Below are 14112 nucleotides of genomic sequence, written 5' to 3' on the forward strand. Positions count from 1 at the left end.
ACTATATCCACAATGTGTGAATGAACAGGAACACTAAGTACAGTATTCCTGTTCATTCAGTGCGGAGGCTGCAGAAAGAGATTGAGGACTCTGTGTCCTCAATCCCTTTTTCTATTGTAAAAGGCATATATCGGGAGTCTGTTTAGACCCCTGATATTTCACCAAAGCACCCAGCAGTAAAGTTAATAAAAATAAATTAAATATATATAAAAAAACATTTTCAAGTTCAGACAAAAAAAAATAAACTTTTTTTTTTAAAGTGTAAAAAAGGAAAACACGGTTACAACATTTTTTTTTTAGGATCGGTTTCAAAATTTCTGTGCACCTCTAGTTTTGACTTTCCGAGGCTGTATGCCTAAGCTCCACAAACTGCCACCACTGTTTCAAAGAGATTGCCAGTACATATATCATCAGGCATCTACGGGAGTTTGCACTTAGGCAGGATTTGACTAGTATAAAATGAAACACAGTTTAAATCATGTAATTACTTTTGACATCTACTGTAGTATCAGTAAAGGCCCAGTATGAGCAGTGGCTGCTGAATACAATAACCCAAAGTTAGCATGGGTGGGGTAGCATGAATGGAGGATTCTGTTCCTCCTGCAAGCTGAACAAAAAAAAAGGTATCTATAAGTGTTTGGTAAGCCTTAAACTCGAGGTCTATGTGTAGACTGCTTTTTAAAAGGAAAACTGTACTTAAAGGCTGCCACTGCTATCCTCTACGGAATTTTCTAATAAATAATTAGAATAATTTATCAATAATCAGAGTCACTGACCTCAAGTAAGTTCAGGAGTGCAAGCATATTGCTAGTGATATTTTATTTCAGATTTGTGAATGAAAATAAGAACCAGTATTGTAAAAAGAAAAAGCCAAAAACAGCCTAAATATTCGTCTCAGCAGAGAAGTACATATAATAAGCCTTTATAATGTAGATACTTCTTGAAGAATATTCAATTATGGCCGCTACAACGAAAACTCTTACTCACACATCATTAAACTCCTCAAATGACTTTGAAGGGGTAAAAACATCTAAGAGTCCGATGACCTGTAAAAAGATATAAACCGATACAAATTTTGCTAGTAAATCTAAAGAAATAAAAAATACTTTACTGCCATTATATCAAGTCTAAGAAAATTCATAAAATATTTAGTGATATTAAAGTCAAAAGGTTTTCAAGCAATTTCAAAATACTAATTAAATCACTTACTATGGATACTGCTCCTTAATGTTTAAAAGTTTTAGAGCAGTGGTTCTCAACCTTTCTAGGGCCAGGACCCCTTGGTAACATTTGCCAAGTTGTGGTGACCCCGAACGGTAAAGTTTAGGGATGACGGGGCTGCTGCAGCAACATCTGGCGGCTTGGCAGGAGAACTGACACTGCGCTAGGAGAGGGCTGAGGAGGACTCTCACCTTATTATTGTTTATTTTTTATAAATTTTCTTATTTCTTTTTAATCGCTTTTTTATTTTTTAAATTCTTTTATTTTTATTTCTTTAATTTGAGAACCACTGTTTTAGAGTTTCCTGCTGACTCAGCTGGTCCTGATTTCCTGCTTTAGGGTGGTTCCTTTCACTTGCAGGGTCCTATGGAGCTACCCATGTGTGTGCTAGTAATCTGTGTGTGTCTACAAACACACAGACATGGCAAGGCAAGTAGTTCCCCTGCAACTCCTTCCTTACTTCTCCCTCCTTCCTCCTCCAGGCTAGATGGACACTGCTGAAGAAGACTGCTCTGTCCCGTGTGATCTTTTACTGGACAGGACATTCAGGGAAGCAGAGATGAGAGTTGGAGCGGTCTGAAACATGATGACTAAGTGTTTGGGCAAAAATGTAAATACATTATTTGCTGGGCAATGTACAGTATATTTGTTAAATCTGGATTAATAATTGAAAAAAGTGTGAGTTTAATACTACTTTAAAGTGCACCTGTGTCCATTCTACAAACAAAAAAATATTTACATATTATTAAGCAGTAAAAGAGCATTAAGAAAACAAGCCCACCCAGACCTGTCTAGCTGCTAGAAAAAAAAGCAAAGAACTGAATTTTGAAAACTATTATTATACAGGATTTATATAGCGCCAACAGTTTGTACAGCGTTTTACAAAACGGGAGAGGCAATACAGTTAACAAGACAATCACATCCCATAGGGTTAGAAAGGTCCTGCTCATGAGAGCTTACAAATAAATAGTTCCAATTCTTATAGATACAGAAGTGAAAAAGGACTTGTTTTAATTTTATTTTTTTTAACAGCTTGTTAAAAAAATAAGCCAACCAAGACCTTTCTAAGGCTTGGTTCACACCGGTACGTTTTGTAGCGCGTTCAACGCTCTACGAACGCTCTACAAAACGCTCAAACATGAAAATCCCATTGTTTTCTATGGGTATGGTTCACACCTTGCCGTATTTAAGCCCATCTGAACGCGCTACAAAACGGCCTACGCCTGAAACGGTACATGAGCTTCTTTGCGGCGTTTTTGTCGCACGTTTCCATTGGGATACAGCCAAGTAGCCCTCAGAAACGCGCATTTGTCACGCGTTTTTTAACCGCGAATCGTGGTAAAAACACGCAGCACGAAACGCGCATACTTGATACGCCTAGGTGTGAACCCAGCCTAAGGGGGAGTGAGGATGAGGAGCTCAACCACAAACTATCTCTATTTAAATAGGTGCAATATTTGGCCCTGATGGCTCCGTTCTGGCAGCTCTTCACAAAACAGGGGGGTCATCCACATGAATGAAGACTAAAAGTCAGGCATCTGTCTCAAGAGTCCAAAAAAACATTTAATTGGCTTTAGATATTACCACAAAAAGATATGCACAGCCAACAAGTATCGGTGGTAAGTATTCCCCCTTCATTAGGGCTTAAGCAATGAACAACAGGACACTGATGGACTCTAAACTGGAGAATGGACTCTTAACTGAGAAATCCTTTTTTTAATAAAGTTAAATAACAATAAGAAAAAAAAAACACCCCCAAAATTTTTTTTCCTCACCCCCCACACACATGCAAATACAAGCGCAAAAAAGCATTGGCGAGCCCATGTACGAAAACAACGATTGCGCCGCACATGTTGGGGATCGCCATGCACGCAAGAGTGAAAGCAATAATCCTAGGGCTATTACATAATTACCTCTAAGCTGATGACCTGTAAAAGCTTTTAAAGCCTAGACAATTTTGGGTACTGTCGTTTTTCACCATTTTAAGGGTGCACGCAATTATGGAGCTTGTCATGTATGTCTATTTACTCAGAGCAACCCATTTTAAATTTAACCACACAAAATGGGTAATATTTTGTGCTTATGTGCACTAAAATTAACTCAAGTATATTCTTTACTGACAATTTGGGTTTGAAAAACGGTTGAGCTATTATTATGCGACATAAAAAAATTGCAACTGTCACCATTTTATTCTCCAGGGCCCCCGTTTTCAGGAAATATATAATTCTGGGGAGGTAATATGTAGGCCTAAAATGTGCATTTTACGTGTGCAAAAATGGATCTGGCAGTGTTAAAGGAGAACTATGACTTAAGGGCAAATAAAAATACCCCTTACCTTGATTGTAGTAGCATCGTTCTTTTTTTCTAAATTCGCAGCACATCACAGATAAAAACCCTCAAAGCTGTAGTAAATGGCTGTCTTCAGCCATGCTCCTTTCCTCTTAGGGGGCGTTAACATTTGATCCAGCCCGCCCACGGCTTTTTTTTCAAATGATATCATTGCTGTGGCCGCGCTTCCTCTCATCGTGCACAGCTGTGTTTTGTCAGCTCGTGCACGCAGGTTCCTTCCCCTCTCTCTCTCTGCATGCTCTGTTTGACGCTGACATCCTCAATTCACTGGGGATCGCTGATGAGAGAGGGGAAGGAGCCCTCTCTCTCTCTTCAGCATTTACTACAAATCGTAAAGTCCATATATGGTAAATGATGTCACTGGAGATCCCTGCTGATCGGATCCGATCAGCAGGGATCTCCAGTGACATAATTTACCATATATGGCCTTTCCGATTTGTAGTAAATGCTGAAGAGAGAGAGCTCCTTCCCCTCTGTCATCAGCGATCCATGATCTGTCAGCAGAGAGAGAAAGAGAGAGTGGGGAAGGAGCTGGCACACGGGGACGTGCATGTAAGGAGAGAGCTGCTGCGCATGTCCATATATTCGTGAGCAGCTCTCAAGAATCACTGTCAGTCATCAGTGGGGAGAATCCCGTCAGATACATCGGGATGTCTTCTCATTGCGGCGCTTAGCCCCGCCCACCACCTAAAATAAGGTTTTACAGCCTTCCTGTGCATTTTGGCTAATTACAGTAAATTACATAATTTACTTATTTAGCCTAAGGAATGCATTCATAAAAAAAAGATAGAACCCCATAGTTCTCCTTTAATGCTGCAGAGAAAATGCTTTGCATGGAGTTCAGTCCAGTCACTCCCAGCTTTTATGTCTCACACACACAAATTTTTAAGTTATCTGTGCTCCATTATGTGCTTATGTAAGATCAAACCACTGCTTTATGCATGGAGGGTCAAGTGTGATCCTATTTGGGTACATATCATTTGTTTACCATTGCAGTTGTCATATATACATTTGGATGGAGTTATTTTTCCAACCCTGGTGAAAATAGATTACTCACATTTTCATGTTTCATATGCTTTAGCAGGCGAATTTCTCTATAAGTACGTTTAGCATGGATTATAGATTGAAATGGTCGCGACAGCTTTTTCACCGCAACTCGCTGTTCTGTTTTTGTGTCATACGCTGAGCTGTGGAAGAGATACAAAAACAAAATCATGATCCGTAAACAGCGCCAATCCAACATAGCAATGTATATTACATACTCTAATCACTATAGCAGACTAATACATAAATATGTGCAGCTGTATAAAACTAGGCAACTATATATAATTAGTGATGCTCCATAGAGCCATACACACCTTATGTTGGAGATTTTTATACAGAATTATTTTTGTCTCTTTCTAGTCACTGTCCTATATGTTTATTTCTAGTTAATGTATATTTCCTTCCTACACCATGCACTTGCAAAACAGTGACAAACTATGATTGCTAAAATTTCAAGTAGGCAGCTCTTTACTTTAGAGTTGGGGTTAGTTCACACCATAAGCAGGGCGTTCCGGTCCGATTCTGGCCGGAACGCACTGCCTGGCATTGCGGCCAGCTCACTTTCTTGCCGCGCTGGAGGGGGTGTGGCGGGCCATTGAAGTGAATGGCACCGTAGCCACGCCCTCCGGCAGCAATGCGATCGCCCGCTCAGGATCACAAGGCACATTGTGCCTGCTGTGCGGCCTGTGCGATCAAAATGCTGCAAGCACTATGCTGCACTGCATTAACCACTTGAAGACCCTGGCGTTAAACCCCTATTCCTGTCCAGGCCATTTTTCAGTATTCAGCACTGAGGTACTTTCAATGACATTTATTCAGTCATGCAACGCTGTACTGAAATTAATTTTATATAATTTTTGGGGGGACACAGAGCTTTCTTTTGGTGGTAATCAGCACTGGGGTTTGTATTCTTTACTATATAAAGACATTTTTTTGGGGGGGAGGGGACTGTTTTTCCTACATTATGCTTTGAAACATTATTACACCATTTTTTGGTAAAATATTTTTTTTTAAACGGGGTTACATCAGATAAATAGACACCAAACATGTCAAGCCTTAAAATTGCAAAAAACTACCATGCCCAAAATTGGACATAAGGGACGCTTTAAAAAGCTTTTACTGCTCATCAATTTAGTGTTAACAATGATTGATGGTCCTAGAATTGCTTGCACACCAACTTTAACAGTGATATGTAACATGTGAGGCGCAATCGTTGTTTTCGCACGTAGGTGAACCCCATGCATGTTTGCATGTGTGTGCACATGGGGGCAAGGGACTTAAAATTATTTTGTTTTTGTTTGTTTATGTGACTAATTTCTTGAAAAACTTTTATTTTTTAACACTTATCTTTATTAACTAAGAAGCCCCCTATGTAATTGCAAATATACAGTGAAAATGTCCTCTTTAAAAAGAGACATCAGGGATCTTTTACAACCCTATTGCCCCCACAGAAGCCGATGAAGTAGAGATTTGCTTCTCCAGCTTCACTCTGGCTAGAGAAGCCGAAAAATGACAGCTAAATGCGGAAGTGATGGAATACACATCATGTCCGCATTCAGAGATCGGAGGGGAGATCAGCCGGAGATTGCATGCTGACCTCCCTCAAACCTCCATTCAGAGAGTCACTGTGTCGGGCTCGCACAGGGGACAGTGGAGCCCGCCCAGGATAAGTGGCGACGGGAAGGGGGGTTTACCGCATACAGGAGCGCAACATACAAGCAGCATTGCCGGCTGTTAAAAATTCATATACTGTATGTTTTAAAACGTCCACCGCATTTAGGAGGGTCCCGTCCGGCCGTTTAGTTACAACTTGTTAAGCAGCGTACCCAAAAAAATAGGACATAGCGGAGTCCGGGACTGCAGATTTTAGCCTTATTTACACTGTACATATTTAAATGTTTGTGGTAAAGTTTACATGTGGACAGCATACCCTATTGGCTGCTGTCCAAGGTCGACAAGTCAATATCAACAATGTGTAGCCAGCGTTGCATGCGCCCCTGAATAAACACTTTTAATATTTACACAGTGGCCCTGAACGAGTAGCACATAGGGGAGGCATAACCTTTAGTTATTCATGAAATCATAAATCACTGGCCGAGGTCATTCTGCGCATGCACCGCATGAATGACTCATTTGGGGACAACATGCACACATCAATAGCATGTAATGAGTGGCACAGGTGCAGCTACACATTGTCAAGTCAGCCAACGTTGCCAAACTCCCCAATAGTTTTTAATAGGTATAATTATGAACAGCAGTTTTATTTTTTTCTACTTCAGCAAAGCTCACAGTAGGCGTGTTCCAAGGCCTAGATATTATTTGCTTAGTTGCTGTAAAGATTAATTTCTACTCCCATTAAGTATATCAGAGATAGTCTTATTTACGAGCACCTCCCATGGGTCTTTACACAACTTGTAAGAGAAAACAATTTTCAGTTGCATAATTTTTCATTGGATAACCATTACCCTGGCTCTTATTTTCACCTCTTGCAGTATGAGGATAGTGTATTTTAACTAGCTGATTGACTAGTATATAATTGACATCTGTACAGAGAAGGGTAGGTAATTCTTAATTGTCATTAAAATGCTTTAGGAGTTAAAAATGATTAATGGTCCTTAAAGAGCTAATGATCATACTGCTGTAGTTGGAACTAAAAGGGTAACTCCACTTTAAATATAAAAATATATAGCATATATAATTGTTGCTCAAGCCATTTCATTTTGTAAGTTATAGTAAAAAATTATATTTCCATTTAAAATGGTAGCTGCTGTAATATCCTAAATATGTAAAACAATTCAATGAAATATAGGGACCCGGAAGTGTTCTGTACACAACTGGTGTACGAAACCCCCCAGAAAAGTAACTTCCTGCTTCTGTGATTGGCTGACTGATTTCACCAGAAGTCAGTACGAAGGTACAAGTACATATTTTGGTATCCTTTGCAATCGGAATTTCAGCACAGCACAGGAAGCCTACCAGCTGATTATTATGAACCCAGACCCTCCCAGGGATCAGTTTGTTGCAGCATGTCCTTTCCAAACAGCTATTTCTTCAGAATAGAAACAGGTAGGAATCTGCAACAAACTGTAATAAAATCCTTGTAATGTACACAGATCACCCAGAGAGGATTGATTTTTTTCTCAAAATGGTGGGAATTTATGAAAGGCAAATTCTACAAAGTTACCGTTGTCCTTTAACCTCTTGGCTGCCTAGCCCTCCGGGAACGCTTCTAACCTCAATTTTTTTCCTTAGTTTTGATGCTCCATTGCTAGCTTTTGTAGGTCATGCGATAATTGTGCAAATGTTTATCAAATCAAAAATAAAGAGATAAAAATACACATTAAAACTGATAAAAGCACACTAAAGTCAGTATTAGTGCACAAATAAAAAATATTTCCTGATAATCTACAAAATAAAACTGTATTGAGGAAATAAATTTGTCAATTTTAAATTGCACCTTTTTGTAAAACGGCGTTGGTGGGTGTGTTGTGATAAAATGATACAGGTATACATTTAATCATAACACAGCATATCACAACGCACAGCAATGCGTCATAACATTTTGCCATGCGCTGTCACGGTTAAATTAATGTTATTTTGAAAAGAAAAATCAAGCACTGCAATGTGTTCCAACAACGCACCGCAGCACATGGCTTACACCACAATGCAGTGCACACTATTGCGTGTGTGTGGTGTTTTATTTATTTTTACTGTTGGGGGGGGTTCTGGGAAATATCAGGAGTCTAAACAGACCCCTGACATCTCCTTTTTGAAATTGAAAAATAAATTGAGGATACAGAGTCCTCAATCTCTTTTTCTGCAGCCTCTGTTCTAAATAAAATGGAAAACACTAAGTACAGAGGCTTCCCATTTATTCCGAAACTGGTGAATAGAGCTGCAACAACGAATTGACTGAGTCGATTATAATCGATGATGAAAAAAACGTTGTCAACGTTTTCCATCATCGATTAGTTGGCATTCGATTAGTTGCCCTGCTCGCACCTCCACGCACACACCCAGTTCTCACTGACTGATCCTGTTCAAGGGGGTGGTGGTGGCCGCCACTGCCAGACCCGCCCACACCATCCACGATCGCCACAGGGAAAATTATTAAACTGAAGCGAGGAGGAGCGAGCAGGAGGGACAGCAGCCGCCGACAGACACGCCGCACACCATGATCTTCACAGGGAAGAAAGTTGCTTGGAGACTGCTCAGCAGGCAAGATGTCTGGGAACTATAGGGAGATGTGCGTTACTGAAACGGGCAGGGGTGGACGGCTCAGCTCATAAGGCGAGATGTTGGGGAACTAGGGGCTCACTGGCCGGGCTCTGGTTGTGGTTAGTACTGTATACTGTTTATACACGAGGAGGGGAGGGCAGCCTAGGACTGCAAGGAGGAAAGCACATGTCTGTGGTAATGTTTCCCCCTCCCCCTGTGAAATGTTCCCCCCTCTATGGTACATTGTGCTATATAATGTATTGCTGGGTTCTGTATTCCTCTATAGCTGATGGTACAGTGCGCTGTATAATGTATGGCTGGGATCTGTATTCCTCCATAGCTGATGGTACATTGTGCTGTATAATGTATTGTTTGGATTTGTATTCCTCCATAACTGATGGTACAATGCGCTGTATAAAGTAATGCTGGGATTTGTATTCCTCCATAGCTGATGGTACATTGCACTGTATAATGTATTGCTGGGATTTGTATACCTCTATAGCTGGTACATTGTTCTGGTGGGTGGCTACTTTTGTTCCCCATGTTCCCTGTGTGTTTTGTAAAGTAGCCACCACTCCAAGCTTGCTCCCACGTGAGACAAACATCTCAAAGCAAACTAATAGTCCAGCACTGGAGCGATTTAAAAAAAAATGTATTTTTAATACGATTAATCCAACTCGGGTTTTTTTTGTTAGTAGCTGTCATCCATGGCTTGTTCACTAATTTTACAGGGGACCCTTCTGATATAAAGTTCATGGACACTAAAGCGACCATGAGATTATTGCAGAAGGGAGAAAGCCACCGACGTAAGGCTTACCGGGCTGACCAGCTGGAAGCAGTTGTGCTCTGCCGTAAGCCTGTCGGTGGCAGCAAAAGAGTTAATATGGTTTTTTTTAGCTTAAGAGACCAACTTGTTCACATATTGCTTCAGGAAGGGAGACTGACCTGTAAAGAGACTAGATTTATAAAGATCTGAACAAATCTTTAATTAAACAAAGAAAAGTTTGTTTTGACCAAAGTTTATTGAAGTGACTCTGCCATAAGAGAAGTAAGCTGCCATTTCTTGCCTCCTTTTGAAAATGCCTGGCTGTGTCTGACTTAAAGTGGACCGTTAACACCTTTCACTAAAAATCACATCAGCATGCAGCTCTGCATGCTGATTTAAAATCATCTTTCATTCATTAGTTAAACTTGTTTTTCATTTACTTATAAATAGAGTTCATCTATTTCCTGGTCCAGTTCTGGCACAAATGATGTAATGTGCCAAAGAGTTGTATATTGGGAAGGTTACATCAGCAGAGCATTGCTGGGAAATTTCATCTCTAATCTTATGAAATCTCAGGGAAAGACCAAGGCCAGTAAATGCCAAAATTCCATGTATGGTGACTGAAATGGGCAAGCCCCATATGTGGCCCGATTAAACCTGTACATTGGGGTGTTGATGTACTCATGGGACACTGTAGAATACAATTATAGGTGTTTGTGTTCCAGTAACACATATCAGTATTATGAAATTCACAATAAAATTTGTGTTCATGCTTGGGGAAAACATGAAAAATGTCTTTATTTCTCACAATTGGTTAGATTTTATTCATATATAATTACAGTTCATTTATAAATATTTGATGTCAAACAAAAGCACTATTTGTCCTCTAAAAAACAATATATAATAAGTGTGGGTGCATTTAACGTGAAAGAGGTAACTTATGGTTGGACATATAGCTCAAATTCTGTTTTTGTTTACGTTCAGAACATGGACAATTGTCTCTGTCCTTAAGGGGTTAAGTACAGCGTTAAGGTGCCCATACACTGTTCGAATTTCATCTGGTTTTTTGGAACTGGCCAAAATCTGCACAGTGTGTGCCGCTGTCGGCACCCTTTCGATCGGCATCCCTCAATCAGCTGATCAAAGGTGCCAGCCGACAGCACCTGTCAGAATACAATATCAACTGTTGGATTCCTAAGGCCTTGTTCACACCAAGCACGGAGCAGGTGCAGAGCAGATCAGTTGCAGAGCGGATCAAAACTGCGTCCAATGTATTCCAATGGTATTTTTTGCTCAGTTCACATCGCAGCGTGCAGTTGCAGAGCAGATCCAGAGCAGGTGAAAAAACTGCAGCAGACCCTATTTTACATGCTCGGGATCGCATAAAAAATGCATGCAAATGCCTGGAACGCACAGAAAGCCCATTTTAAACTTTAAAAATATAGATTTATTTTTTTTTACCAAAAAGAACCCGGAACGCATCAGTAACGCGTCAAAAAGACTAGCGTGCGTGTGCAGAAACCTGACCGGATCTGCTCTGCATTTGGTGTGAACAAGGCCTTAATCAACACGCTGTTAGTGTTGGAGGAATCGGGTCTATTTTTTTTTCCATTCAGCCCACGGTTTGAATGGAAACAAAAATATCAGCGTATGGTCAGCCTTACAGACCTGTAAATGAGGGTCAGAATCCCTTATTGCTGTACCTGTTCCCGATCAGTGGCTCAAACAACTGAAACCAAAGCATCAGCATGACAGCTAGGGAACTAGTATTCTCAAAAGGGACAAATGACAAATTGCGCATTTGTCATTTGCGCGATATGGTGCGTTTTGCCACGTGACAATGGCAGCCTCCATAACCTCTCATGACACAGTCATTTAAGGTATGTGCATTGGCCAAACTTTTTTTTTTCAGTTTTGGATAGAGCAGGAAAGGTTTAAAAAGCCACTGAAAGTTTATTTTCTTATGGTGTCCTGTTGGGGAGAATTTTCTTTTACTTTCTGTACAAAAGAAGCAACAGTAAGTGAAAGAAAATACCTGCGAGACAAATTCCCCATAGACATTTGTCACCACAACAGGTCCTCCCATTGAAAGATTACTCTCGCCTCTTGTTCTAATAAAAACTACATTTGGGATTTACGAAAATGGCAACACACACACAGCAATAGAAACTCGACAGATATATTTGGATTTCCCTGGTTTCTGCGTTTGCCCTTCAACATGCTAGCAACATTTTTAAATAAATCCTGTCCATTTCAACTCATACCTGATATCATCACTGAGACTTCATGCTTCTCTATGCAATGCAGACAGATAATGCCTAATAGGAGTGGCTGGCACAGTGCTGTAAATGGTTTCCTTAAAACATGATAGTACCCTGCCTCTGCACTTCTCTCAAAAGCCCTCAGCCTTGATGCAATCAGTGGGCTGGCTACTGGGAGGCGTTATACAAATATCAAAATACCTTGATGGGTTGATGTTAGTCTGAAGGAGTGGGAGTTCCCATTTCATGCAGACTGCCCTGTATAACACCTCATGTAATGCTGAGACTATATAATTGAAGGAACTGAAATGTAATAAATGAAAGGGGCAGGCCAAGGACAATAAGGCTGGGGAGAAAGGGTTTGATGATGCTGGATGTTAGCCAGGAAAAAGAGAAAGGCTCTATCTGACTTGCTGAGCTTCTAATGCACACTACCTTGACACCCCATTCACACTTGCGATATTGCAAATTGCGCGTTTGTCATTTGCGCGATATGGTGCGTTTTGCCACGTGATATCGCACACATTTTCGTATTGGGCTGAGTACAATCGCGCAACATCCGCGCCAAAAAAGGGTCCTGCACAAGCGACGCACGATAGCGACCATGTACAGGCGACATGGAGCTGTAAATGGGAACAGCTACATCGACATTCATTGGACCTAGTACACAGAGCGATATAGCATGGAAATATGTGTGATTTTGCAGCGATAAACCACTCAGTGTGAAGGGGGCCTAAAGCTGAACTCCAGCCTTAAGGTGCCCATACACCTTACGACCATCGCAAGAGTTTTGTCTTGCGATGGTCGTATGCTTCTTGAAAGCCCGTACGATCTGCCCACCTTGGACGGGCAGATCGTACTTGCGATCATCGAAAGCCCGCCCCGCTCAGGGGCGGGCTTATGCCTTGCACAGTTGTACAAGCTCCTCTCCTGTACTGAAATTGCTCATTCTGATTTAGCTGCACACTGTGAGCTTCTCATAGTTTGCATTAGAAGCTGCCGCCAGTTAGATAGTGCCTGCCTCAATTCCAGGCATTACCTAACTCTTTCCCTCCCTAGGCTGTCTCTGGAGTGTCACCTTCTTTCATTAGATTTATGTTCTTTCAATCACGGAGCCTCAGCATCACATGTTGGCTTTACTTTGGGTAGTCTGCATGCAAATGCAACCTGCCAAGAACACCCACTCCTCCAGACTGACATCCACCCATCAATGTATTTTGATAGCTACTTATTGGCAATTTGGACTGAAAAGTATTTCAGCTGAATATAGCCAGGCAGCTAGTATTTTCAGGAAGGTAGGCAACTGCAGTTATTATGTTTCCCTTAGTAAAGGTTTAATTGTGTCTTCCTAATAACCCATCTAAAGAGTCTATGAGCTGCTCCACACATTTACTTTATAAAGGTGCCATCTACTTCCTGTCTGTGTTTCAGAAAGATATCACCAAATAATTCAAAACAGGCCTGAATCCAGTTGGTGGCAGAGCACTGTCCGGGTTTCTGTTTATGGAGGGGGGGGTAGCAAAGTGTCTGCAGTGAATATTCTCCTGCATCACAAGCAGGTTAAAAAAAAAAAAAAAAAAAAGTCCATTAAGTTCAATCAAAACCTGCATACACAGGTCTAAACCCACAGTTGATTCAGAGGATCATCACCTATGCTCTGTGTGTACATTTCAGTTTCATTTTTAATGTTGAAGACTGTTCATTTAAAGCATATTGCATTGACCTTTCTTGCATGGGCTAGAATAAGTCATGTTTCCACAGTTCTCACAGAGCTTCTAATCCTTCACTATTCAATTAAAAAAAGATTTATTGACGTTTTTCAATTAAAATACGTTTTTATTGAAGTTACAACTGGTTGATCAGGCCAGAGCACTGTGTTCTGGGAGGAAGTGTAATTGGCTGCTCAGGACTGAGCACAGCATCTTGCTAGGACGGGAAAAGTTCCGATGTTCCCTATACTGAGAAGTACTAGCCATTTGATGATTATGTCAGACAAAAATGGAGGACTGCAGTTAAGGTTGGGCTGAAAGGTGTAATAAAGACAACCTGTCACTTTGCCCTGACAAGTGACAAGTTCCTTTTACACCAGATGTTGGGGTGTCACTAGCTAGTTGAAATCAATCTCAGGAGGGCACTGAAGAGACTTTTCTGGACTATTGCGAAAACAGCAAATACCAGGCAATGCTTGTTGGGAGGTAGGTCTTTCATTAAAAAAAAAAAAAAAAAAAAAAAGATTTTAAGGGGGGGGGGGCT

The 14112-nt window shown here is 40.8% G+C and overlaps 1 protein-coding gene across 3 annotated transcripts in view; it reads right to left on the reverse strand.

Annotated features, from left to right (window-relative positions):
• Nucleotides 1-14112, reverse strand: part of LOC108787378 (mitogen-activated protein kinase 14) — a 47062-nt gene that overhangs the window by 23241 nt on the left and 9709 nt on the right. For all 3 annotated transcript variants that reach the window (XM_018556914.1, XM_018556913.1, XM_018556912.1), the window contains exons 2-3: nucleotides 4628-4757; nucleotides 988-1046 (exon numbers count right to left, since the gene is read on the reverse strand). In XM_018556914.1, the coding sequence (XP_018412416.1) occupies nucleotides 988-1046; nucleotides 4628-4757 (189 nt within the window). The remainder of the gene's footprint in view (nucleotides 1-987; nucleotides 1047-4627; nucleotides 4758-14112) is intronic.

Source organism: Nanorana parkeri, unplaced genomic scaffold (assembly GCF_000935625.1).
Source record: "Nanorana parkeri isolate BGI_ZX_2015 unplaced genomic scaffold, ASM93562v1 scaffold257, whole genome shotgun sequence".
Lineage (NCBI taxonomy): Eukaryota > Metazoa > Chordata > Amphibia > Anura > Dicroglossidae > Nanorana > Nanorana parkeri.